Source organism: Oncorhynchus tshawytscha, linkage group LG07 (assembly GCF_018296145.1).
Source record: "Oncorhynchus tshawytscha isolate Ot180627B linkage group LG07, Otsh_v2.0, whole genome shotgun sequence".
Lineage (NCBI taxonomy): Eukaryota > Metazoa > Chordata > Actinopteri > Salmoniformes > Salmonidae > Oncorhynchus > Oncorhynchus tshawytscha.
Genome location: NC_056435.1, coordinates 12,574,017 through 12,599,617, shown reverse-complemented (window position 1 = coordinate 12,599,617; position 25,601 = coordinate 12,574,017). Strand labels below are relative to the sequence as shown.

General features: G+C 45.8%; 1 protein-coding gene across 1 annotated transcript in view; it reads right to left on the bottom strand.

Moving 5' to 3' along the window:
• The window catches only part of LOC112253994 (alpha-1,6-mannosylglycoprotein 6-beta-N-acetylglucosaminyltransferase A), a 124,982-nt gene that overhangs the window by 5,681 nt on the left and 93,700 nt on the right, over window positions 1-25,601 (bottom strand). Inside the window, exons 12-15 of the mRNA XM_042324123.1 lie at window positions 14,434-14,583; window positions 2,010-2,156; window positions 1,359-1,475; window positions 23-97 (exon numbers count right to left, since the gene is read on the bottom strand). Coding sequence (XP_042180057.1) covers window positions 23-97; window positions 1,359-1,475; window positions 2,010-2,156; window positions 14,434-14,583 — 489 coding nt within the window. The remainder of the gene's footprint in view (window positions 1-22; window positions 98-1,358; window positions 1,476-2,009; window positions 2,157-14,433; window positions 14,584-25,601) is intronic.

The window sequence follows — 25,601 nt, the reverse complement described above, 5'->3', positions numbered from 1 at the left end:
GACAGTTATAGCGAGGCCGTACCTGATTCTCAATGAAGGCGTTGACTCTTTGCAGCATCCCCTCACAGGTGAACTCGTAGGGCAGGTAGGGCTCGATCTGAGGATGGAAAACACAGAGTCAGGCTACAGCGGGACGTAAAGCACTTTATAGGCTGTAGAATGCCAGTCAGCTTGCTAAGAGTATGTGTCTATGGTGGGATAGGTACCGTAGTGGGTTAGTGAGAGGAGAGGAGAGGAGGGAGAGGAGAGGAGAGGAGAGGAGAGGAGAGGAGAGGAGAGGAGAGGAGAGGAGAGGAGAGGAGGGAGAGGAGAGGAGAGGAGAGGAGAGGAGGAGAGGAGAGGAGAGGAGAGAGAGGAGAGAGGAGAGGAGAGGAGAGGAGAAAAAAAGAAAGAGGGGTATGTGTGTGTGTGTGTGTGTGGGCTTCAAAACTCTCCAACCCTGACTGAGGTCTTCTAGACAGACACATTCCTGAAATAAATACACAACTACCTACAGTAGCGCCGAGGATATCAGCGAGAACTCCACACACACTATAGTCATTATGTTCTGCAGTCAACAGAGCAAAACTCAATGAGACAAACTACTGAGCTGCATCCTTGTTCCATCGAAACAACTTCAGATACGCTGCTGTGAAGCTCTGTAATTGGTCAACTAACCTTTGAGATCAATTTGTGATTGGTGGAATAACATTCGATGCTCTCAGCCGTAGAGAGCGGAGACAAAGGGTGCATGATAAATCACACCCTGTTCCCTATATAATGCACTACTTTTGACCAGAGCCTGAGCCCAAAAGTAGTGCACTATAAAAAGGGAACAGGGTGCCATTGGGGCACATCCAGAGAGAGAAAATTAAGCTGAGGGCTGTTGGTCTGGACACTGGTCAGAAACCATACGAGACACAGTAGCCTTCTCTAATGAACAAACCCATTGTTCGGGCACCCCTGCAGAAGCACACGAGGTCTGTGTCCCCAATGGCACCATATTCCCTAATCCTTACATAGCGCACTACTTTTGACCAGAGCCCATAGAGTAGTGCACTATATAGGGAATAGGGTGCTATTGGGGGACACAACCACGAGGGCTGCTTGCCCCTGGACGTAAATATGCACAGGCCCAGTGAGGGGAGAGAGAAAGAAAAGCTCTCACTTTGCTATTCTCAATTCCTCTCTCTGTGAATTCCTCTTATTCATCTATTCTATTCGGGCCCCCTTGGAATTTGTGATCACACTCTCTGCTTCCCTGACTGGTACAATCGTTTGTGCACCCGAGGCTTTAGGGAATGAGACTGGGAGAGTTTTAGAAAAGAGGGAATGCAAGCAGGGAAACATGTATTGTGTGTGTGTGTGTGTGTGTGTACCTTCTGACTGAGGATCGAGCGGATGGCTCTGTCCACCTCCGCAGGGTTGTCGATGTTCACCGTCCACACGTGGGGCTGGCCAATATACACCTCAGCATACGGGTGCTGGGAGGTCAACTGCATGGGAACACGTTTTTATAGAATTTCTTCGACTGCCATAAAAAATACTTTTGGCAAGCTGAAGAAAACACACAATATATACGTTTGATTATTTATTCACGTTTATATTTGAGTCATTTAGCAGGTTTGGCAGATGCTCTTATCTAGACAATTACTGAAGTCAGATTGGCTGAATTGGCTAGTCAGCTAATAAGTAGAGAGTTCTTTTTTAAATCCTTAGTCCCTTTGGCAGAATCAAAACAGACATGACACAGTAGTTCACTTCAATAGGAGCGCATTGAAGTCGAGTCACATCACAGATGAAGAACGAACTGTGTGCACGCGCTCCACAAACTAGACCCTATCCGTCAAACACCAGACGGACTTATTACAGAGGACCTGTCATGAATAAAATAAAGGGGAGGTAACAGCACAGAAGTGAATAGAGGACTAGGTTATGTCTCTCACACACACACACACACACACACACACACACACACACACACACACACACTTTGACCGGGGTCTCTGGGCAGAGTGGCGCCCTCTCACCTCTCTCAGGGTGGGCTTGCCCTTGAAGAAGTCCGTGTTCTTGCTGCTCTTGGGCGGGGTGAACTTGGGGTTGAGGAAGGCACAGCCATTGGCTATGGCCTCTAGGGGGGCGGGGCCTTCGTAGGGGAAGGACAGGCCAACAAAAAGCTGTGGAGAGAAAAAGAGCATTGCACTTACATTGACATTTAGCAGACGCTATTGTCCAGAGCAACTTAACAAATCAACGCATTCAATCAATGCATTCAAGTTTAGCAGGAAACAACAACTACATATCACAGTTATTGCAAGTAGACTCTTATTTGAAATAGACCCCATCAGCAGAATCAGTGCCAGGAAGAAATAACTATTGCAGGTGTGGGTGAGAGAAAAACACAATATTATCTTCTTCTGAGAAATAAAAGGAGACACCTCTTACTTCCTAGAATTCCCACAGCCTTGTCTGTGTTTTTTATGCTCTGCACCAGCAGCACACACAGCCTGCTTTTATTGGTTCTTAACCATTCCTAAGTGTTTCGGCTATAAAACTGGCTCGTAAAAGAGGGCTTCTCCTGTCTGGTAAGCACAGCCTCAAGTTCTCAGTCGCTTTAGTGTGGTGTGTGTGTGTGTGTGTGTGGTGTCGGCCCAAGGAGAGGCTAAACGCGGAGTTCACACACACACGGTAGAGTGAAAACGTGCACACGCACGTGCACAGACAAAACAATAGCCAGAGGAGGGGAAGTAAGGCCTGTGGTGTTGTTAGGATTGGTCTCTGGATATGAGACTCATGGGTTTGAAACCCCATGACAGGTTTTGACTTGGGAAAAATGCATATGCATGCCAGGGATCAAACGTCAGTGACTGAATTAGTGAATGGTGATTATGTTAATGTTATTATTATATTATTATTATAAATTGCAGCAATAAAGAAAAGCAGAACATTGGCAAAGCCAGCAGAAAATGGACAGACTCGGTAAATAAGTGTGTAATGTTTTATGTACTAACCCATCTCGTTCAAGCACTACTCGGCACCGAGACAGTAGCTACAGTACTTCTATTACCTGTACTACTTGCTCTTGTAATAAAACACGCTATTCGCACAAATACGGCCCTGTCTCTGGAGAGAAGAGGCCCACCGCCAATCATCACAACAAAGACTCCGTACACACAGAGGATCATAGAAAACCCATTGAGCTGGACGACCAAAGCAAATATCTGAGAGGCTCTTCTGACATGCTGGAACCAGAGGTGACGAGCCCGTGAAGCGTGCCACAATAATGTGTTTGTCTGAGGCCCCACTAGTAAAAAGAGAGCCGCTGGAGCTGGGGTTGTTATAGCGGAGGGCCGGCGACGGCCACAATGGCTGGTCTATGAGTCGGCGAGAGCAAGATCCCACCGGGTCAGTGCCGGCCATGCCTGGGGAGACAGAGGGTCTCTTGAGTTCGGCCCACTGTTGACAACACTGCTGTACACGGACTCTCCCATACCATCCCTTCTCTTCAGTCCATACCCATATCATCCTTCTCCTCAGCCACTGTACCTCACGACTCTCTTTAACAGCTACTGTGTGTGTAGGGTCTTGTTCCAGCCCTGCAGTAACACATCTAACTCAGCTAATCACGGTCCAGAGTGAAATCCTTAGAAGGATGACTTAAATCAGGTGTGTTCGTGACAAGCTGGAGCAAAAGCCCGCAGTCCCAGGACAGTAGCTCTCCAGAACCGGAGAACCCCAATGTAAACACTGAACAGCTGTGGGACAGACAGTATTGACTGCAGCTTTCAGCGTGTGGTCGACAGGTGGCAGCAGAGGCTGACTGATGGTTCTTCCTCGCAGGCAAGACTGCAGCCCAGTGAGCCCACCGGCCTGACAAACAGCTGCTATTTATAGAGCAAACCCCCTCTCTCCGATCGTGTAGCATGGCACAGCATAGAATTGCACAGCATACAAAAGCATAGCGTAGCATATGCTAAATGGATATTGTGAGAAGGACTCTATATTGGGTGGTGGTGAGAAGGTGAGAGGCAACCGGGCTAGTTGCAAGTGCTTCAGATACCACTTAGGAAAAGGCAGCTAGCGATGTGAAAGGGAAGAGCAGCGAATACAATGACCTCCGATGAAATACGGTAATTGAACAACTTCAGAAGAAGAATGTGGTCATATGTGCCAGTACGAAGAAGGCCGAGACCTAGGAGAGAAAAGCCTGTGATCCAGCACTACATACAGCAGACTAACGTATCACAGTGGACTGTTATTTCAACAGAAGGGCCCTTGTGCAATAGCATGTACCTGGAGTTTCCCCCTAGTAACAGAATAGATGCTTGGAGGCAAGCATGCTACTGTACTAAGCTGTGCACTGGACAAATAAAGCCTGTTCTAGGGTCAGCTTACCCTCCCTGCATCTTAACCATAACCATTAGTGTGGGGGGGGGTGCAAAACAGACCCAAGATCAGAGTGTAAGGGATAAGAGATAATTAGGACCTTAAGTCAACATGAGCCCGGTCTTCGATTCAGTTGTAAACGCAAGGTGGTGCATGTTTTGTGAGATTGGGTAATTAAATTAGGATCCCCATTAGCTACAGCCAAAGCATCCAAATCAAATCGCATGTTATTGGTCACATACACGTGTTTAGCGGGTGTTATTGCGAGTGTAGCAAAATGCTTGTCTCAACACCAATTCCATATAATATTATACTAGGGCAGTATAATGCTGGTTCATGGCAAATTCTATACAGTGCCTTCCACCTCTGCCCTGTTTTATACTGCATCTATGTATTCCGTGTTGTTTTGCCAAAAATCTCGGGGGAGCAATTAACACAAGCAATCTGTTAGCAGGTAAATGCTTTATTCATAAAGAGGAGCAGGGAGGAAAGCGTGGCTGGAAAACACCTGGCCTCATTCTTCTTGTTATCTCAACAACACAATGCTGCTGCTAAATAGGTCTGGATTTATGGCAATTCATTAGCGCTCCCTCCGGGCTTCCAAACACCAGGTTAATGAGGAGATCTTGAAGATCCCTCTCTCTCTCTCCTTCCAAAGATCTCCTCCACTCTCTCCATCTCTTTCCAAAGATCTCCTTCTCCACCCTCACTCTCTCCTTCCAAAGATCTCCTTAACTCTCTCTCTCTCCTTCCAAAGATCTCCTCCACCCTCTCTCTCTCCTTCCAAAGATCTCCTCCACTCTCTCCATCTCCTTCCAAAGATCTCCTCCACTCTCTCCATCTGCTTCCAAAGATCTCCACTCTCTCTCTCCTTCCAAAGATCTCCTCCACTATCTCCATCTCATTCCAAAAATTTCCTCCACCCTCTCTGACTTCTTCCAATGATCTCCTCCACTCTCTCCCTCTCCTTCCAAAGATCTCCACCACTCTTTCCATCTCCTTCCAAAGATCTCCTCCACTCTTTCCATCTCCTTCCAAAGATCTCCTCCACTCTCTCCATCTCCTTCCAAATATCTCCTCCACCCTCTATCTCTCTCTCCTTCCAAAGATCTCCTCCACCCTCTCTCTCTCTCCTTCCAAAGATCTCCTCCACCCTCTCTCTCTCCTTCCAAAGATCTCCTCCACCCTCTCTCTCTTCCAAAGATCTCCTCCACCCTCTCTCTCTTTCCAAAGATCTCCTCCACTCTCTCCATCTCATTCCAAAGATCTCCTCCACTCTCTCTCCTTCCAAAGATCTCTCCACTCCACTCTCCCCATCTCCTTCCAAAGATGTCCTCCACCCTTTCTCTCTCCTTCCAAAGATCTCCTCCACCCTCTCTCTCCTTCCAAAGATCTCCTCCACTCTCTCCATCTCATTCCAAAGATCTCCTCCACTCTCTCTCTTCCAAAAGATCTCCTCCACCCTCTCTCTCCTTCCAAAGATCTCCATCTCCTTCCAAAGATCTCCTCCACTCTCTCCATCTCCTTCCATAGATCTCCTCCACTCTCTCCATCTGCTTCCAAAGATCTCCACTCTCTCTCTCCTTCCAAAGATCTCATCCACTCTCTCTCTCCTTCCAAAGATCTCCTCCACCCTCTCTATCCTTCCAAAGATCTCCATCTCCTTCCAAAGATCTCGTCCACTCTCTCTCTCTCCTTCCAAAGCCCTCCTCCACTCTCTCTCTCTCCTTACAAAGATCTCCTCCACTATCTCCATCTCCTTCCAAAGATCTCCACAACTCTCTCTCTCCCTCCTTCCAAAGATCTCCTCCACTCTTTCCATCTCCTTCCAAAGATCTGCTCCACTCTCGCTCTCTCTCCTTCCAAAGATCTTGTCTACCATCCCTCTCCCCTTCCAAAGATCTCCTCCACTCTCTCCATCTCCTTCCAAAGACCTCCTCCACCCCTCTCTCTCATTCGAAAGATCTCCTCCACCCCTCTCTCTCTCCTTCCAAAGATCTCCTCCACTCTTTCCGACTCCTTCCAAAGATCTCCTCCACTCTCTCCATCTCCTTCCAAAGATCTCCTCCACCCTCTCACTCTCTCTCTCCTTCCAAAGATCTCCTCCACCCTCTCCCTCTCCTTCCAAAGATCTCATCCACCCTCTCTCTCTCCTTCCAAAGATTTCCTCCACCCTCTCTCTCCTTCGAAAGATCTCCTCCACCCTCTCTCTCTTCTTCCAAAGTTCTCCTCCACTCTCTCTCTCCTTCCAAAGATCTCCTCCACCCTCTCTCTCTCCTTCCAAAGATCTCCTCCACCCTCTCTCTCCCCTTCCAAAGATCTCCTCCACTCTCTCCATGTCCTTCCAAAGATCTCATCCACCCTCTCTTACTCTCTCCTTCCAAAGATCTCCTCCACCCTCTCTCTCTCTTTCCAAAGATCTCCTCCACCCTCTCTCTCTCTTTCCAAAGATCTCCTCCACCCTCTCTCTCCTTCCAAAGATCTCCTCCACCCTCTCTCTCTTCCAAAGATCTCCTCCACTCTCTCTCTCTTCTTCCAAAGATCTCCTCCACTCTCTTCATCTCATTCCAAAGATCTCCTCCACTCCACTCTCTCTCTCTCTCTCTTCCTTCCAAAGATCTCCTCCACTCTCTCTCTCTCATTCCAAAGATCTCCTCCACTCTCTCCATCTCCTTCCATAGATCTCCTCCACTCTCTCCATCTGCTTCCAAAGATCTCCACTCTCTCTCTCCTTCCAAAGATCTCCTCCACCCTCTCTATCCTTCCAAAGATCTCCATCTCCTTCCAAAGGCCTCCTCCACTCTCTCTCTCCTTACAAAGATCTCCTCCACTATCTCCATCTCCTTCCAAAGATCTCCACAACTCTCTCTCTCCCTCCTTCCAAAGATCTCCTCCACTCTTTCCATCTCCTTCCAAAGATCTGCTCCACTCTCGCTCTCTCTCCTTCCAAAGATCTTGTTTACTATCCCTCTCCCCTTCCAAAGATCTCCTCCACTCTCTCCATCTCCTTCCAAAGACCTCCACCACCCTCTCTCCATCTCCTTCCAAAGACCTCCACCACCCTCTCTCCATCTCCTTCCAAAGACCTCCTCCACCCCTCTCTCTCATTCAAAGATCTCCTCCACCCCTCTCTCTCTCCTTCCAAAGATCTCCTCCACTCTCTCCATCTCCTTCCAAAGATCTCCTCCACCCTCTCTCTCTCTTCCAAAGATCTCCTCCACCCTCTCCCTCTCCTTCCAAAGATCTCCTCCACCCTCTCTCTCTCCTTCCAAAGATTTCCTCCACCCTCTCTCTCCTTCCAAAGATCTCCTCCACCCTCTCTCTCTCTCTTCCAAAGTTCTCCTCCACCCTCTCTCTCCTTCCAAAGATCTCCTCCACCCTCTCTCTCTCCTTCCAAAGATCTCCTCCACTCTCTCCATTTCCTTCCAAAGATCTCATCCACCCTCTCTTACTCTCTCCTTCCAAAGATCTCCTCCACCCTCTCTCCCTCTTTCCAAAGATCTCCTCCACCCTCTCTCTCTCTTTCCAAAGATCTCCTCCACCCTCTCTCTCTCCCCTTCCAAAGATCTCCTCCACCCTCTCTCTCTCTTTCCAAAGATCTCCTCCACTCTCTCTCTCTCTCCTTCAAAGATCTTCCAAAGATCTCCTCCACTCTCTCTCTCTCATTCCAAAGATCTCCTCCACTCTCTCTCTCTCTCATTCCAAAGATCTCCTCCACTCTCTCTCTCTCCTTACAAAGATCTCCTCCACTATCTCCATCTCCTTCCAAAGATCTCCACAACTCTCTCTCTCTCCTTCCAAAGCCCTCCTCCACTCTCTCTCTCTCCTTACAAAGATCTCCTCCACTCTTTCCATCTCCTTCCAAAGACCTCCTCCACCCCTCTCTCTCATTCGAAAGATCTCCTCCACCCCTCTCTCTCTCCTTCCAAAGATCTCCTCCACTCTTTCCAACTCCTTCCAAAGATCTCCCCCACTCTCTCCATCTCCTTCCAAAGATCTCCTCCACCCTCTCACTCTCTCTCTCCTTCCAAAGATCTCCTCCACCCTCTCCCTCTCCTTCCAAAGATCTCCACCACTCTCTCCATCTCCTTCCAAAGATGTCCTCCACCCTTTCTCTCTCCTTCCAAAGATCTCCTCCACCATCTCTCTCCTTCCAAAGATCTCCTCCACCCTCTCTATCCTTCCAAAGATCTCCTCCACCCTCTCTCTCTCCTTCCAAAGATCTCCTCCACCCTCTCTCTCCCCCAAAGATCTCCTCCACTCTCTCCATGTCCTTCCAAAGATCTCATCCACCCTCTCTTACTCTCTCCTTCCAAAGATCTCCTCCACCCTCTCTCTCTCTTTCCAAAGATCTCCTCCACCCTCTCTCTCTCTTTCCAAAGATCTCCTCCACCCTCTCTCTCCTTCCAAAGATCTCCTCCACCCTCTCTCTCCTTCCAAAGATCTCCTCCACTCTCTCTCTCTTCTTCCAAAGATCTCCTCCACTCTCTTCATCTCATTCCAAAGATCTCCTCCACTCTCTCTCTCTCTCTCTCCTTCCAAAGATCTCCTCCACTCTCTCTCTCTCATTCCAAAGATCTCCTCCACTCTCTCCATCTCCTTCCATAGATCTCCTCCACTCTCTCCATCTGCTTCCAAAGATCTCCACTCTCTCTCTCCTTCCAAAGGCCTCCTCCACTCTCTCTCTCCTTACAAAGATCTCCTCCACTATCTCCATCTCCTTCCAAAGATCTCCACAACTCTCTCTCTCCTCCTTCCAAAGATCTCCTCCACTCTTTCCATCTCCTTCCAAAGATCTGCTCCACTCTCGCTCTCTCTCCTTCCAACGATCTTGTCTACCATCCCTCTCCCCTTCCAAAGACCTCCACCACCCTCTCTCCATCTCCTTCCAAAGACCTCCACCACCCTCTCTCCATCTCCTTCCAAAGACCTCCTCCACCCCTCTCTCTCATTCAAAAGATCTCCTCCACCCCTCTCTCTCTCCTTCCAAAGATCTCCTCCACTCTCTCCATCTCCTTACAAAGATCTGCTCCACTCTCGCTCTCTCTCCTTCCAAAGATCTTGTATACCATCCCTCTCCCCTTCCAAAGATCTCCTCCACTCTCTCCATCTCCTTCCAAAGACCTCCACCACCCTCTCTCCATCTCCTTCCAAAGAACTCCACCACCCTCTCTCCATCTCCTTCCAAAGACCTCCTCCACCCCTCTCTCTCATTCGAAAGATCTCCTCCACCCCTCTCTCTCTCCTTCCAAAGATCTCCTCCACTCTCTCCATCTCCTTCCAAAGATCTCCTCCACCCTCTCTCTCTCCTTCCAAAGATCTCCTCCACCCTCTCCCTCTCCTTCCAAAGATCTCCTCCACCCTCTCTCTCTCCTTCCAAAGATTTCCTCCACCCTCTCTCTCTCCTTCCAAAGATTTCCTCCACCCTCTCTCTCCTTCCAAAGATCTCCTCCACCCTCTCTCTCTTCTTCCAAAGTTCTCCTCCACCCTCTCTCTCCTTCCAAAGATCTCCTCCACCCTCTCTCTCTCCTTCCAAAGATCTCCTCCACTCTCTCCATTTCCTTCCAAAGATCTCATCCACCCTCTCTTACTCTCTCCTTCCAAAGATCTCCTCCACCCTCTCTCTCTCTTTTTCAAAGATCTCCTCCACCCTCTCTCCCTCTTTCCAAAGATCTCCTCCACCCTCTCTCTCTCTTTCCAAAGATCTCCTCCACCCTCTCTCTCTCCTTCCAAAGATCTCCTCCACCCTCTCTCTCTTCTTCCAAAGATCTCCTCCACTCTCTTCATCTCATTCCAAAGATCTCCTCCACTCTCTCTCTCTCTCTCTCCTTCCAAAGATCTCCTCCACTCTCTCTCTCTCATTCCAAAGATCTCCTCCACTCTCTCTCTCTCTCATTCCAAAGATCTCCTCCACTCTCTCCTTCCAAAGATCTCCTCCACTCTGTCTCTCCTTCCAAAGATCTCATCCACTCTCTCTCTCTCCTTCCAAAGGTCTCCTCCACTCTCCCTCTCTCTCCTTCCAAAGATCTCATCCACTCTCTCTCTCTCCTTACAAAGATCTCCTCCACTCTCTCTCTCCTTCCAAAGATCTCATCCACTCTCTCTCTCTCCTTCCAAAGATCTCCTCCACTCTCTCTCTCCTTCCAAAGATCTCCTCCACTCTCTCTCTCCTTCCAAAGATCTCATCCACTCTCTCTCTCCTTACAAAGATCTCCATCTCCTTCCAAAGATCTCCTCCACCCTCTCCCTCTCCTTCCAAAGATCTCCACAACTCTTTATCTCTCTCCTTACAAAGATCTCCTCCACTCTCTCTCTCCTTCCAAAGATCTCCTCCACCCTCTCTCTCCTTCCAAAGATCTCCTCCACCCTCTCTCTCTTCTTCCAAAGTTCTCCTCCACTCTCTCTCTCTCCTTCCAAAGATCTCCTCCACTCTCTCTCTCTCCTTCCAAAGATCTCCTCCACTCTCTCCATCTCCTTCCAAAGATCTCCTCCACTCTCTCTCTCTTCTTCCAAAGTTCTCCTCCACTCTCTCCATCTCATTCCAAAGATCTCCTCCACTCTCTCTCTCTCCTTCCAAAGATCTCCTCCACTCTCTCCATCTCCTTCCAAAGATCTCCTCCACCCTCTCTCTCTTCTTCCAAAGTTCTCCTCCACCCTCTCTCTTCTTCCAAAGTTCTCCTCCACTCTCTCCATCTCCTTCCAAAGATCTCATCCACCCTCTCTCTCTCTCCCCTTCCAAAGATCTCCTCCACCCCCTCTCTCTCTCTCTCCTTCCAAATATCTCCTCCACCTCTCTCTCTCCTTCCAAAGATCTCCTCCACCCTCTCTCTCCTTCCAAAGATCTCCTCCACTCTCTCTCTCTCTTCTTCCAAAGATCTCCTCCACTCTCTCCATCTCATTCCAAAGATCTCCTCCACTCTCTCTCTCCACACTCTCTCCTTACAAAGATCTCCTCCACTCTCTCTCTCCTTCCAAAGATCTCATCCACTCTCTCTCTCTCCTTCCAAAGGTCTCCTCCACTCTCCCTCTCTCTCCTTCGAAAGATCTCATCCACTCTCTCTCTCTCCTTCCAAAGATCTCCTCCACTCTCTCTCTCTCTCTCCTTCCAAAGATCTCCTCCACTCTCTCTCTCCTTCCAAAGATCTCATCCACTCTCTCTCTCCTTCCAAAGATCTCATCCACTCTCTCTCTCCTTACAAAGATCTCCCTCTCCTTCCAAAGATCTCCACAACTCTTTATCTCTCTCCTTCCAAAGATCTCCTCCACTCTTTCCATCTCCTTCCAAAGATCTCCTCCACTCTTTCCATCTCCTTCCAAATATCTCCTCCACCCTCTCTCTCTTCTTCCAAAGTTCTCCTCCACTCTCTCCATCTCATTCCAAAGATCTCCTCCACTCTCTCCATCTCCTTCCAAAGATCTCCTCCACTCTCTCTCTCTTCTTCCAAAGATCTCCTCCACTCTCTCCATCTCCTTCCAAAGATCTCCTCCACTCTCTCTCTCTTCTTCCAAAGTTCTCCTCCACTCTCTCCATCTCATTCCAAAGATCTCCTCCACTCTCTCTCTCTCCTTCCAAAGATCTCCTCCACTCTCTCTCTCTCCTTCCAAAGATCTCCTCCACTCTCTCCATCTCCTTCCAAAGATCTCCTCCACCCTCTCTCTCTTCTTCCAAAGTTCTCCTCCACCCTCTCTCTTCTTCCAAAGTTCTCCTCCACTCTCTCCATCTCCTTCCAAAGATCTCATCCACCCTCTCTCTCTCTCCCCTTCCAAAGATCTCCTCCACCCTCTCTCTCTCTCTCTCTCTCTCCTTCCAAATATCTCCTCCACCTCTCTCTCTCCTTCCAAAGATCTCCTCCACTCTCTCTCTCTTCTTCCAAAGATCTCCTCCACTCTCTCCATCTCATTCCAAAGATCTCCTCCACTCTCTCTCCACACTCTCTCCTTACAAAGATCTCCTCCACTCCCTCTCTCTCTCATTCCAAAGATCTCCTCCACTCTCTCTCTCTCATTCCAAAGATCTCCTCCACTCTCTCCTTCCAAAGATCTCCTCCACTCTCTCTCTCCTTCCAAAGACCTCCTCCACTCTCTCCATCTCCTTCCAAAGACCTCCTCCACCCTCTCTCCATCTCCTTCCAAAGACCTCCTCCACCCTCTCTCCATCTCCTTCCAAATATCTCCTCCACCCTCTCTCTCCCCTTCCAAAGATCTCATCCACTCTCTCCATCTCCTTCCAAAGACCTCCTCCACCCTCTCTCCATCTCCTTCCAAAGACCTCCTCCACCCTCTCTCCATCTCCTTCCAAATATCTCCTCCACCCTCTCTCTCCCCTTCCAAAGATCTCATCCACTCTCTCTCTCCTTCCAAAGACCTCCTCCACCCTCTCTCCATCTCCTTCCAAAGACCTCTTCCACCCTCTCGCTCTCATTCCAAAGATCTCCTCCACCCTCTCTCTCTCCTTCCAAAGACCTCCTCCACCCTCTCTCTCTCCTTCCAAAGACCTCCTCCTCTCTCTCTCTCCTTCCAAAGATCTCCTCCACTCTCTCTCCTTCCAAAGACCTCCTCCTCTCTCTCTCTCCTTCCAAAGATCTCCTCCACTCTCTCTCCTTCCAAAAATCTCCTCCACTCTCTCTCTCTCCTTCAAATATCTCCTCCACTCTCTCTCGCTCTCTCTCTCTCTTTCAAATATCTCCTCCACTCTCTCTCTCTCTCTCTCTCTCTTCCAAAAGATCTCCTCCACTCTCTCTCCTTCCAAAAATCTCCTCCACTCTCTCTCGCTCACTCCTTCCAAAGATCTCCTCCACTCTCTCTCTCTCTCTCTCCTTCAAAAATCTCCTCCCCTCTCTCTCCCTCTCTCCTTCCAAAGATCTCCCCCACCCTCCCTCTCTCCTTCCAAAGATCTCTGATGACTCTCTCTTTTCAAGGTTGACGCTTGCTGGTTTGATTTCCGGATTTTCCACAGTTTCTCCCAACAGCCTCTTTTCAGACTATTTAGGACAGGTATAGCCTGGCCCCAGATCTGTCTGTGTGCACCACCATATGAGTTTGCTCTACAGCACAAACAGACCAGTTGTGTGGATTGAGAACAGGCAGTTTGGTTGGAGCTTCAGAGGATCGTTGGGCTGTACAGTACAAACAGACCTGGGACGAGTTGCGTGGCTAGAAAACAGGTTGGAGGTGCTTCAGAAGTGAACCTTGAGCAGTAGCATTGTGTCAAGAGCAGTGGCAGGCCTGGGCATGACATGAACAGAGTTCCTGGCTAGCATACGGCCCTGCTGAGGCACTCTGGGAGAAATCACTATGACTAATGATGAAGTGCTGAGAAATCCTGACACTCGCCTTGACACTGTGTAAAATCATAAACCATCCATTCACTGGGATGCATAGTGAAGTCACAGGGGGTGTCGCACTCCCAACAAACACAGTGTGTGTGTGTGTGTGTGTGTGTGTGTGTGTACGTATTAGAACATTCTGCGGCGTTCAGCTGACTGCTATTATGAGCAAACTGCTCCGAAAATATCTTGTTTGAATAATCATCCCACTTCAACTTTAGGGCTTTTGTTTTTACTACTTATTGTTGATTGTTGTGTTTTTTGTGTGACTGTGTACATGCTGTTGATTGTTTTTTTCCCGTGACTGTGTGTACATGCTGTTGATTGTTGTGTGTTTTTCCGTGACTGTGTGTACATGCTGTTGATTGCTGTGGGTTTTTTCGTGACTGTGTGTACATGCTGTTGATTGTTGTGGTTTTTGTGTGTGACTGTGTGTACATGCTGTTGATTGTTGTGTTTTTTATTCATGACTGTGTGTACATGCTGTTGACTGACAAACCAACTTCCCATCAGGGATTAATAAAGTCCTTCTTCTATCTCATCTTATCAGGAACCAAGGCTTTTTTTTATGAGCAATCCCGTCACTCTTAGTAATGACTTGGTACCCATGCCCCCCGAGTCCTACAGCGTAGCAAGTGTGGTTCCTCTCTCTAGGGCAGGATTCTTCAACTCTGGTGTGTGTGTCCGTGTGTATTGTATATGTGTATATATATGTATGTGTGTGTGTGTGTGTTACTCTCACCTTGGTCTCCCTGAGGAGGAACTGCAGGTCCCGGCCGCTCAGGATGCCGTAGTTTCTCACGTAGCTGGGCAAGTGCACAGTGCTGGTACCGTGCACGGTGGCGTGCACCTCCGTGTAGGTGTGGATGATGTCTAGGTAGGTCTTCTTGTCCTGAAGCACACAGGAAGAAAACCACCAGTCAGTGAGACCCTACCACTGTACATACTGTAGTCCACACTGTGTATTGTACACAGTACATAACCTGGCCTCATTATAGATCTCTATGTTGAGATTCTCAAAACAGGGTTAAAGGAAACAAAGTAGTACATTATTATTGTATCCGGGACCTCTGCCTCTAATCTGCAGTGTACTCTTTTAAACGTTGATGACACATAGACAACATGAAAACAATATCTGGTAGCACTTAAAATGCTGACAGGTGATGCATTACGATGAGGTTATAATGCATTGTAAGACTCGCATGGTCCCTTATAATGTCTTATTACCGTCTCCTTAAAATGATTCGGATTAAATAAACAGCCATAACCGAATATAAAAGACATCGCAAAAGGTTCAGGTACAGGCTTATAACAATTAAAGAGTCCTCCCTCAAACTGGAAATCACAGGAAATGATGTCCGGCAAGGAGCTCATTGCTGATAAGAGATGGCTCCTCGCTGGAGTGCGGCGACTCAAAAACACTTTCGAGCAAAACAAACGGAGAGAGTGTACTGTTGGATCAACATGATCTCTCTCGCAAACAAAGGAAGATGCGCAGAGAGCTCTGCGTCCCAAATGGCACCCTATTCCCTATAAAGTGCACTCCTTTTGACTAGGGCGCTTAGGGCTCTGGTCAAAAGTAGCGCACCGTGCATTAGAGGAAAAAAGGGGACGCACATATACGTTTCAGGGAGAATGATGGAAACTAGTATCCACTGAGAGATGAAAGATGACTCATGCCTTCACTTCATTCTCATGATCAAAACTGTAATCATGGATATTCTTTGGGTTGGCGGCAATATATAGTAAAAAAATAAAATTAAAATAAAAAACATAATATCAAATAAGAGATTTGTTCATTCGGTTTGAGAAAGCTTGATTATAACGGTAGGCTTAATGTTTGCAACAATTTCCTGAGCGGTCACACCTAAACGTTTGAATGGAGAACATTCCGAAACTAGTCCTAAGGTACATTTTCCCCTGCTCATAGAAAGAAAAATGCAGTCGTGAAGGATAGGACACAGGCGACAGCAGACAGCGGGAGGGGATAACCAGTTTGATCAAGCATCGATTGCGACATCCTCCCCGACCGAACCCCTAATGGCAGGCTGCGGGCAGCGGCGCCGATTAAACTGAAGCTAGGAAGAAGTGACAGGAACAGCAGCTTTCCTCTCGCCCACGTACGTACATCCTTCCAAGCTGCCACCAGGTGTGCTCAGGTAGTGGCAAACTACGCTGGCACCACTCATTATCAAGCCATTGCTGCCTGGGGAAAGGTTTGAATGCAGGAGCGTTCGATAGTGTGCGGTGGTATCCATCTTTTAAGAGGACGGGTTCGCAGCACGTCCAGGCCACGGAAGTTAAAGAATGCACATTCTCTATGACCTGGCTAGAGCAACAACAATCTCTTCACTTTAAAAAGTAACAATAGTGATACAAACCAACATTCAAACCGTCACACCTCTCCCCGTGGCTCCGACTCCTATACAAATCAACCTGCCACCAAGGCAGCCCTTTCTGCCTCAAAGCTAATTATTTCTAAGCAAAGCAGGCTGGTACAGAGTAGAGACCTTCTCAGATCCCGAAATTGAATACGCAAATTTCCAGCCCGACAGGATCCGGTCATTTAAAAAAAAAATCTGTTTCGGATCTTAGTGGACCAGAACCACCAAAACATATCAGAGTTGAGAGAGAATTCGATCCAAATTTGGTCTGGTCTGTATCCGACCCACGTGGATCCGAAACATATATGTATATTTTTTAAAGGCTGCTTTATTGCCCTGCAAGTCAGCAATTTTTGTTTGACTTGTCTGGCAGTGAATATGCATTTTTGGTTGTAGGCCCATCTAAAATAATGTATTTGTGGTGTACAGCTTAGTGTTTTCATAATGACATCCCTATAGTTGATTAAAAAAAATATATATATTTTTTTTAAGTGGGTTATAGCCTTTTTGACCAGCAAGCCTAAAATTAAAACGGGCCAAGGAAGGATGGAGTCTCCTGCAGTCCCATTTCATTTTTTAACAATTGTGATTTAAGAGGACATGTTGGCCTACCGTCCGGAGAGTTAATTCAACATTCATAATTGAAGAGAGGAGCTGTCCTGATATTTATTACACCATGCCTTACACAATCAATAAATTGGCAGCCTTGCAACATAAGGATAACACATGCACACAACAACATGAGCAGATTAACACGGTCAAAAGGCTTCTTTATTAAAGACAATCAGAAAGAATGTGTCGGTAACACCGCATTATAGTCTCATTTATTTTGAGCGAAAGTCCCGAAACTTGGGTATGCTGACAAATAGCTTATCACTCAAGTAAATGAATATTAGTTAGCAAACTGAAATTAAAGAAAGAAAATACAATTGCAATAAATAGCCCACTGAATAGGCAAGCCCACATTTAAAAAAAAATGTTTATCGCTCAGGTCTTAAGAATATGGGTAACCCTTTTCTCCTTCGTATCCACAAATGTGCATAAATGAGGCCCATACAGACGATATGCCTGCTGGTTGTACCTCCCTGTACTCGCTTTCATTCAGTTTCTTCTTCACATCAGTAAAAAACAACTCCATGTTTCAGAAACTCACTTTATATAGCCTATGGGGCAGGAGGTAGCCTAATGGTTAGACCGTTGGGCCAGTAACCGAAGGGTTGTGTGATTAAGGTAGCCCCCCCCCCCCGCACCGCTCTGATTCAGAGGGGTTGGGTTAAATGCAGAAGACACATTTCAGTTGAAGGCATTCAACCCTTTCCCTATAGGCTATCACTCCTTTCTGCTGAGTCCTCCTCTTCCTCTCCCACAACAGTAGCCTAGTTAACCCGCAGTGGCTCGTTGTCATGAAGCGAAAATGCGGGTTTGACAATGATATTTTGACATATTGGGTTTGATGAAAGGGAACTCACTAAGAATCATTTAAGATAAGCAAATGTAAATGTATGACATTTGCATTTGTTGTTTAGGAACTGGTCAGTATTTCACATATTTTTTTACACAGTGATCTGAGGTTTAACTACAACATTCTGGATCCCGGGTCGGATCAAGGGTAAATCGGGTTCGGGTAGATCCATGAAGGCCTCTAGCACAGAGGAGTAGCTATGTCTCCAGGGCACACAGCATCCTTTGACCTTCTAAGTCCAATACAAATCAATATTCCAAACAACATTCTAACTACCATGCAAATCGATATCTTAGACAACATTCCCGAAAAAAAAAGTCTAACTTCTATGAAAATCCATATTCTAAACATTCCAAATACAAATCAACCTGCCTGCAAGCTAATTCTTTCTAAGCAAAGCAGGCTGACACCGTATGTCTCCGGTGCACACAGAATCCTTTGTTAGCTTTAGGAACAGGAAGGAGAACAGTGGAGTGACTACAGTACATCAGGCTCTCCTTTGAGTGTGTCTTACACAGGCCAGTCGCCCCGGGCCCCGAGGGATGCCCTATCAGATGCCTCCTGGCAGCCTGTTGTAACAGGAGCCTTAGAGGGGACCGAGTCCCAAATGGCACCCCTATTCCCTATATAGTGCACTGCTTTTGACCAGAGCCCAATTGGCCCTGGTCAACAGTAGTGCACTATAAAAAGGTTGCCATTTGGGACACAGCCTTAGGAAGATCAGAGAGCCAGGCAGGGGTGGAGGTAGTGTGGAGGTGGCCACTTCTAATGAGATGGTGAAATGTTTACTCTCTAATATGTGTGTCCCAGAGAGCTGGGGCCTGAACAGGTGTGTGGGTGGAGGGTTAGAGGAAGGTTACGGAGGAAGAGCGGAGAGAAGGAGTGGATTGTGTCACACACACACTAAACCACGATGTGGCCCTGAGAATGGTAAAAGTATGCAAATGGTGATGATGATATATGATTACAACAGTGAACGCCACAAGGTTACTGCAGTGCAGACTGATTGTTCATTGTCAGTGCCATGCCTATGAGGGTAAAGTGAGGGAGGTTTAGGCCAGTAGTATGGCTAGAGGCTAGGGCTCTGATGTTTGAGTCTAGCCTAAGCTGTCACAGAGTGAGGGTACAGTAACATTCCCCACCACTCCAGACTGCAGCCCTGACTGTCACACATCAGACAGTCACAGAGCTGTTCCCCTGCGGCCTGAAGCTCAGTCTGGCTCCAACGGGGAGGGACAGTGACAGAAACCCACATTAACACTGATGGCACCTGACGGGTGCAGTGTGTGTGTGTGTGTGTGTGACCTGGTTTCAAATACTATTTTGGGTATTTCAATTATTTTCAAAGACATTTCGAAGTAAGTATTTGGATATTTTTGCATTTGAAGTAAGTCATATAGGAATGTATTTGGAAATACACTTTGAAAGGATTGGTATGTATTCGTCTGTGCATTTTTAAATACAAATATCTAAATACTCCATGGATTTGAACAAGTATTTCAAAATAGTTTTAAATAGTAGGCTATTTATAGGAAATCCTAAAAAAATACTTTCAAATACTTTTGCACACATTTGAAAAATAGTCAAATACACAGAAAATAAGTATTTCAAATACACATGTATTTGAACCAGGGGCGGAAATTTCATTAGGGACAAGGGAGTTATGTCCACAATTGGTTCGTACCATTCCGATTGGAACCCGATTTGAATCCAGAAGTCCTCTGTGTATGTCTGTGTGTGGGGACTGGAATGCTGTATAGCAACACTATAGCTTTCACTTGCTTAACTGGTTTGTTAATGACTGTGTGTGGTCACTCATACCTTCTTTGCTGTTTTTTTTTGAGAACTCCGATCAGTTAAAACATGTAAAGTGTTGGTTGAGGATGGTCATCACAAAAAAAGGCATAAGCTATGTATACGTAAAGATATCATACAGGTAAGCCTATTTTCTCAAGACGGTTACAGTTTTTGATACGTTTTTAATTAATTCATTTTAGGGTTAATTCATCTTCATTTTTGATTAACTATTTTCTTCTGACAATGTGTGTGATAAATGTGTGTGCATGCTTTCTAGTTGGACTTTGATCTGTGGTCTTGGAATGATTCAGTTATCATTTTTTTTGTCAATGATCTACACAAAATACTCTATACTGTCAAAGTGGAAGAAAAAAGAAAAAGAAAACACTACTATAACTTGATAAAATAAATATTTACCCCCTTGAGTATATGATAGATATGTTAGAAACACCTTTGGAGTCTCAAAGTGTGGATTGTGCAATATTTGCCCATAATTTTTAAAATCAAAATTCTTCAAGCTCTGTCAAGTTGGTTGTCTTGACAGATTTTCAAGCAGATTTAAGTCAAAACTGTAAATCGGCCACTCAGGATCATTCACTAGAAAAAGCTAGAAAAGCAAAGGAGGGGAGGAAATGGGAGGGAGATATCATAGGAGGAAAGGGATCTAGGAAAGAAAATGAGAAAAGGGATCTAAGAAAGGTGGAAATTAAGCTATAAATAGAGGAAAGGATAGTCATCTGCTTAGACTGAGGCTGTCCTAATATGGACACTATAGCCACATTTGTGGATTGTATAACATAAAACCAGTGGAAAAGAGAGCCTGAAAATTCTGTAAACAACAAATACAAAATCCACAAGCAAATGTGTATGCGCAAATGCACATTCCAGAGGTGTAAATTGTCCTGCTGAAAGCAGACTTAACTAGGTTTTCCTCTAGGAGTTTTAGCCTGTGCTTATCTCCATTCCATTTATTTTTTATCCTGAAAAACTCTCCAGCCCTTAATCATTACAAGCATACCCATAACATGATGCAGCCACCACTATGCTTGAAAATATGGAGTGTGGTACTCAGTAATGTGTTGTATTGGATTTGCCCCAAACATAACACTTTGTATTCAGGACAAAAAGTGAATTGCTTTGCCACATGTTTTTGCAGAATTACTTTAGTGCCTTGTTGCAAACAGGATGCATGTTTTGGAATATTTGTATTCTGTACAGGCTTCCTTCTTTTACTATGTCAATTAGGTTAGTATTGTGGAGTAACTACAATGTTGTTGATCCATTCTCAGTTTTCTCCTATCACAGCCATTAAACTCTAACTGTTTTAAAGTCACCATTGGCCTAATGGTGAAATCCCTGAGCTGTTTCCTTCCTCTTCGGCAACTAAGTTAGGAAGGACGCCAGTATCTTTTGTGGCATACAGAAGGTCAGCCACCAGGGGAGACCCATCGAGGCCTGGTGACAGAAGGAGTATACATCACGAGGTGATGGCTCCATCTGCTGGACGTGCCAGGTCTCGGCAGGCTCTCCGCTCAGGACTAATTGGGGCTGATTGAGAGTTGGTGAGTAATCAAGGGCGATTGCTCACCAGCTGTACAAGCCCCATAAAGCTGCCAGAAGGGCAGCGCACAGGAGAGGACTGGGGGAAGTAAGGTGACTTCCGTGTCATTGGAGACGGTACCCGAGCTAAGACGGAGTTGAGTTGGTGTGGCTGACAGGATACAGCAAGACTCGGAGCCCAGAAGACAGTATCCCGGAGAGGGTTTCATGGGGCAGACCTATCCTTTTCTTTTGATTTATTATTTAAAAAACACCTTTGAAACCGAGCTAATCATACTCTGTCCGTGTCTGATCTGTGTAAACGTCTTGACCAAACCCCCTGGTCTGACACACTTTGTAGTGACTTGGTGCATTGACACACCCTCCAACTGTCAAGAGTGTGCAAAGCTGTCGTCCAGGCAAAGGGTGGCTACTTTGAAGAATCTAAAATCTATTTTGATTTAAACTTTTTTGGTTACTACATGATTCTATATATGTTAATTAATAGTTTTGATGTCTTTACTATTATTCTACAATGTAGAAAATAGTACAAATAAGGAAAAACACTTGAATGAGTAGGTGTCCCCAAACTTTTGACTGGTACTGTATATTTACCAAATTAAGATTCTAAACTCACTCCATAAAAAGTTCTTAAAGAACATTATTCTAGTTCAGTGTGTTCCTGGAACGAGGACACGCTGGTTTATTAGAAGTAACTCATACCTTCTGTGTTGTTCAGAGAAATCCTGTCAGCGTGTGTGTTTTGAGAGTATATGTATTGGTTTGTGTGAAAGTGTGGGTGTGCTAGTGTGCAAACGCGCTCGCGTGTGTGTGTGTGTGCACACGCGCATTTGTGTGCCTCCCACCTGTAAATGTAAACTGAGGGACATTGACCCGAGGGACCAAGATAATGAAGACAACACGATAGATGTCAGGCTAACTTTGAGGAGGAAGCAGATTCATTGCCTTTCTTAGCCTTTATGGGGAGTAGTATTAGGGAAATAATCAAACCAGGATATTGGTTTGAGGGCAGATGATCAAAATGAGAGAGGAGAGGTCTTTAATTACATTGTAAATCACCTGGAAAAGTATGTGTGTGTGTTCTGGGGTTGGGTTAAATGTGGTAAGACACATTTCAGTTGAATGCATTCGGTTGCACAACTGACTAGATATCCCTCTTTCCCTTTTTGGTGTCTCGTACTGTTTGACAAGACTGTGTTAGCCCATTGAGCTAAACCTACGAGGCCCTAGCGTTATGCAGGGCTCACCAGCACATATTGGGATACTGGGGTAGATTATTCTGGCAGTGGAGAGAACCTACCAAGTGTGAATACAACCCATGTACTCTCACAGGGCCAATATGACCTTACGCTAAATCATTTGTAATGGGTTATGAGCTTCACTGAATCCAATTAAAATAGAACAGCAGAGACACAGGAGAGGAGCACTTCTTTGGTTTACAGTTAATCCATGAGGTGCTCTTTGATCACAAGATGAAATACTATAGAACAAAAATAAGTTGATGCTGGATAGGAAACAATGTAAAATATTTGATTACTTCTGGGAGGTTTTTTTGCACACAGGCTTAATCGGCATTGTTCACTATCCAGCATCAACTTATTTTTGTTCCATAAAATAGAAAAGCATTCAGTGGTAGAGAATCACAGCCCTTGGAATCTCCAGATTTCGTATATCTTGGTACATTTGTAAGTCTGTTCCTGATTCATCATGTGTTTTTTTATTTATTTAACTAGGCAAGTCGGTTTAGTGGGTTTTTCTGTACAGCTGGGTGAATATGTGTGGGTTTGTTTGTAAAGCCTGTGTTATTTTGTAGGTGTGTGCGCGTGCTCACGCTAGTGTCTGCGCCCTAGTGTGTCTGTGTGTGTGTGTGTGAGTGACTCAGTGAGAAAAATGTGTCAGTGTTACATTGATGAATCTTTGTGCACTGGAGGGACTGTGGGCACTGTCCGTCAGCCAGCATTAGCATTTCAAACACCAGTGTCCACCTCCCCTGATCTAAGGCCATTGGGACCGGTGTTTCTTTTTAATACACCTCTCCCTCCCTCTCGGTCTCAAACGTTCTCTCTCCGCCAACATGTTCACACCCTCCCTCCATCTCTCCTTCTCTTCCTCCCTACCTCTCCATCTTTCTCTCTTCCTCTTTTTCTCACCCACCCTCTCGCTCTGTTAGTCTATATTCTCATCTCACTTTCTATACTGAACAAAAACATAAACGCAACATGTTAAGTGTTGGTCCCATGCTTCATGAGCTGAAATAAAAGATCCCGGAAATGTTCTATACACACAAAAAGCTTATTTCGCTCAAATTTTGTGCACAACATTGTTTCCACCCTGTTAATGAGCATTTCTCATTTGCCAATGTAATCCATCCACCTGACAGGTGTAGCATGGGGAGCGTGCAATTAGCATGATGACTGCAGGAATGTCCACCAGAGCAATTGCCAGAAAATTGAATGTTAACATCCAATGTCATTTTAGCGAATTTGGCAGTAAACCCAACCGGACTAAAAAAAACGCCGACCACCTGTAACCACGCCAGCCCAGGTCCACCCAAAATCCGTCTTCTTCACCTGCGGGATCGTCTGAGACCAGGCACCAGGACAACTGATGAAACTGGGGACTATTTCTGTCTGTAGAAAGCCATTTTGTGGGGGAAAAACTGGGTCTGGCTTCCTAGTGTGTGTGGGGCCTATGCCCTCCCAGGCCCACCCATGGATAAGCCCATGCCCAGTCACGTGAAATCCATAGATTAGGGCCTAATGAATTTATTTCAATTTACATGTCCTTATGTATATTAACTTTAACTCAGTAAAATCGTGAAATTGTTGCATGTTGCGTTTATATTTTTGTTCAGTATATACGGTTTGCACTCTCTCGTGTATTCAATTACTCGCACAGCCTCAACCACCTCAGCTCACAACAACAAGACTCAAACAACTGCCGTTTCAGAGTGCGCAGAGCTGCAGCCAACAGATACCCTTCATTCTGCCCCGGTGAGTGCGCTCGGCTCGAGCCGGTTGCCATGGTAGCGGCTCCTTGAGAGGCCTGCTTTTTGGCTGCTCGATTATCACCTTCCCCTCTCCCACTTCAAACATGTCTGTTCGAGACGTAGGCGACCTGGTAGATTCAACCAGTTTTCAATGCAGCTCTTGGGCGCTGTTGGTGGCGTTGTTTATGGCTATTAACCTGAGGATTGCTGGTTCGCACCCCATGGCTGACCGGGACAATGTAAATGGAGTGAGCCAGCAGCCAAAGGCATCTATATCCCACGTGCTACCTACTGCCGTTGTGCACTTCAGGAGTAAGATAGTTAACTGATAATGCCAGAGAAGCCGATGTTTGGAGGATATATTGGCACAAGTGTTGTTAGGCCCAAGATAAAGTCGAGGGCCTCCAATATATTCTAAACAAATTCATTAAAAATGAAAAGCTGTCTTGAGTCTATAAGTATTCAACCCCTTTTTTATATCAAGCCTCAATAAGTTCAGGAGTAAACATTTGCTTAACAAGTCACATAATAAGTTACATGGACTCACTGTGTGCAATAATAGCGTTTAACATGATTTTTTAATGATGACCTCATCTCTGTACCCCACACATACAGATAATTGTAAGGTCCCTCAGTCGAGCTGTGGATTTCAAACACAGATTCAACCACAAAGACCAGGGAGGTTTTTCCAATACCTCACAAAGGGCACCTGTTGGTAGATGGGTAGAAATGTTAAAAAGCTGACATTGAATATCCCTTTCAGCATGGTGAAGTTATATATCACACTTTGGATGGTGTATCAATATACCCAGTCACTCCTAACTCAGTTGTCAGAGAGGAAGGAAACCGCTCTGGGATTTCACAACGAGGCCAATGGTTTAATGGCTGTGGTAGGAGAAAACTGAGGATGGATCAACAACATTGTAGTTACTACACAATACTAACCAAACTGAGTGAAAAAAAGGAAGCCTGTACAGAATACAAATATTTCAAAACATGGATCCTGTTGGCAACAAGGCACTAAAGTAATACTGCAAAGAATGTGGCAAAGCAATTCACTTTTTGTCCTGAATAAAAAGTGTTATGTTTGGTGCAAATCCAATACAACACATTACTCAGTACCACTCTCTATATTTTCAAGCATAGTGGTGGCTGCATCATGTTAGGGGCATACTTGTAATTGTTAAGGACTGGGCGGGGAGTTTTTCAGGATAAAAAAAAGAAACGGAATGGACCTAAGCACAGGCAAAATCCTAAAGGAAAACTTGGATCTGTCTGCTTTCCAGCAGACACTGGGAGATGAATTCACCTTTCAGCAGGACCATTTCATTTTGTTTGACCTATTGACATTTCGTTGTATATATATTCATAAAAATTATCAAAGAAAGATTTTTTTTTTACTGTGGAGACCAAGTTGGGCTAATGAGACAGTGGTTGGGCTAATGCCTGGTTGGGCTAATGAGACAGTGGTTGGGCTAATGCCTGGTTGGGCTAATGAGACAGTGGATTGCACAGTGAGATGGAACAGTAAATAAGCATTTCAACATCATAGCCTTAGCTGGTGTTAACTTATGGAATAAAAACCTGCTGAACCAATTAGGATCTACGATTAGAACCACCCGCTGTATAATGTAGTAACCCACATCTCAAATGACACCTACGTTCATAGGGAAAAGTAGGTCTGAAGGTTGATGTTAAGGAAATTGCTCCTTGATAAC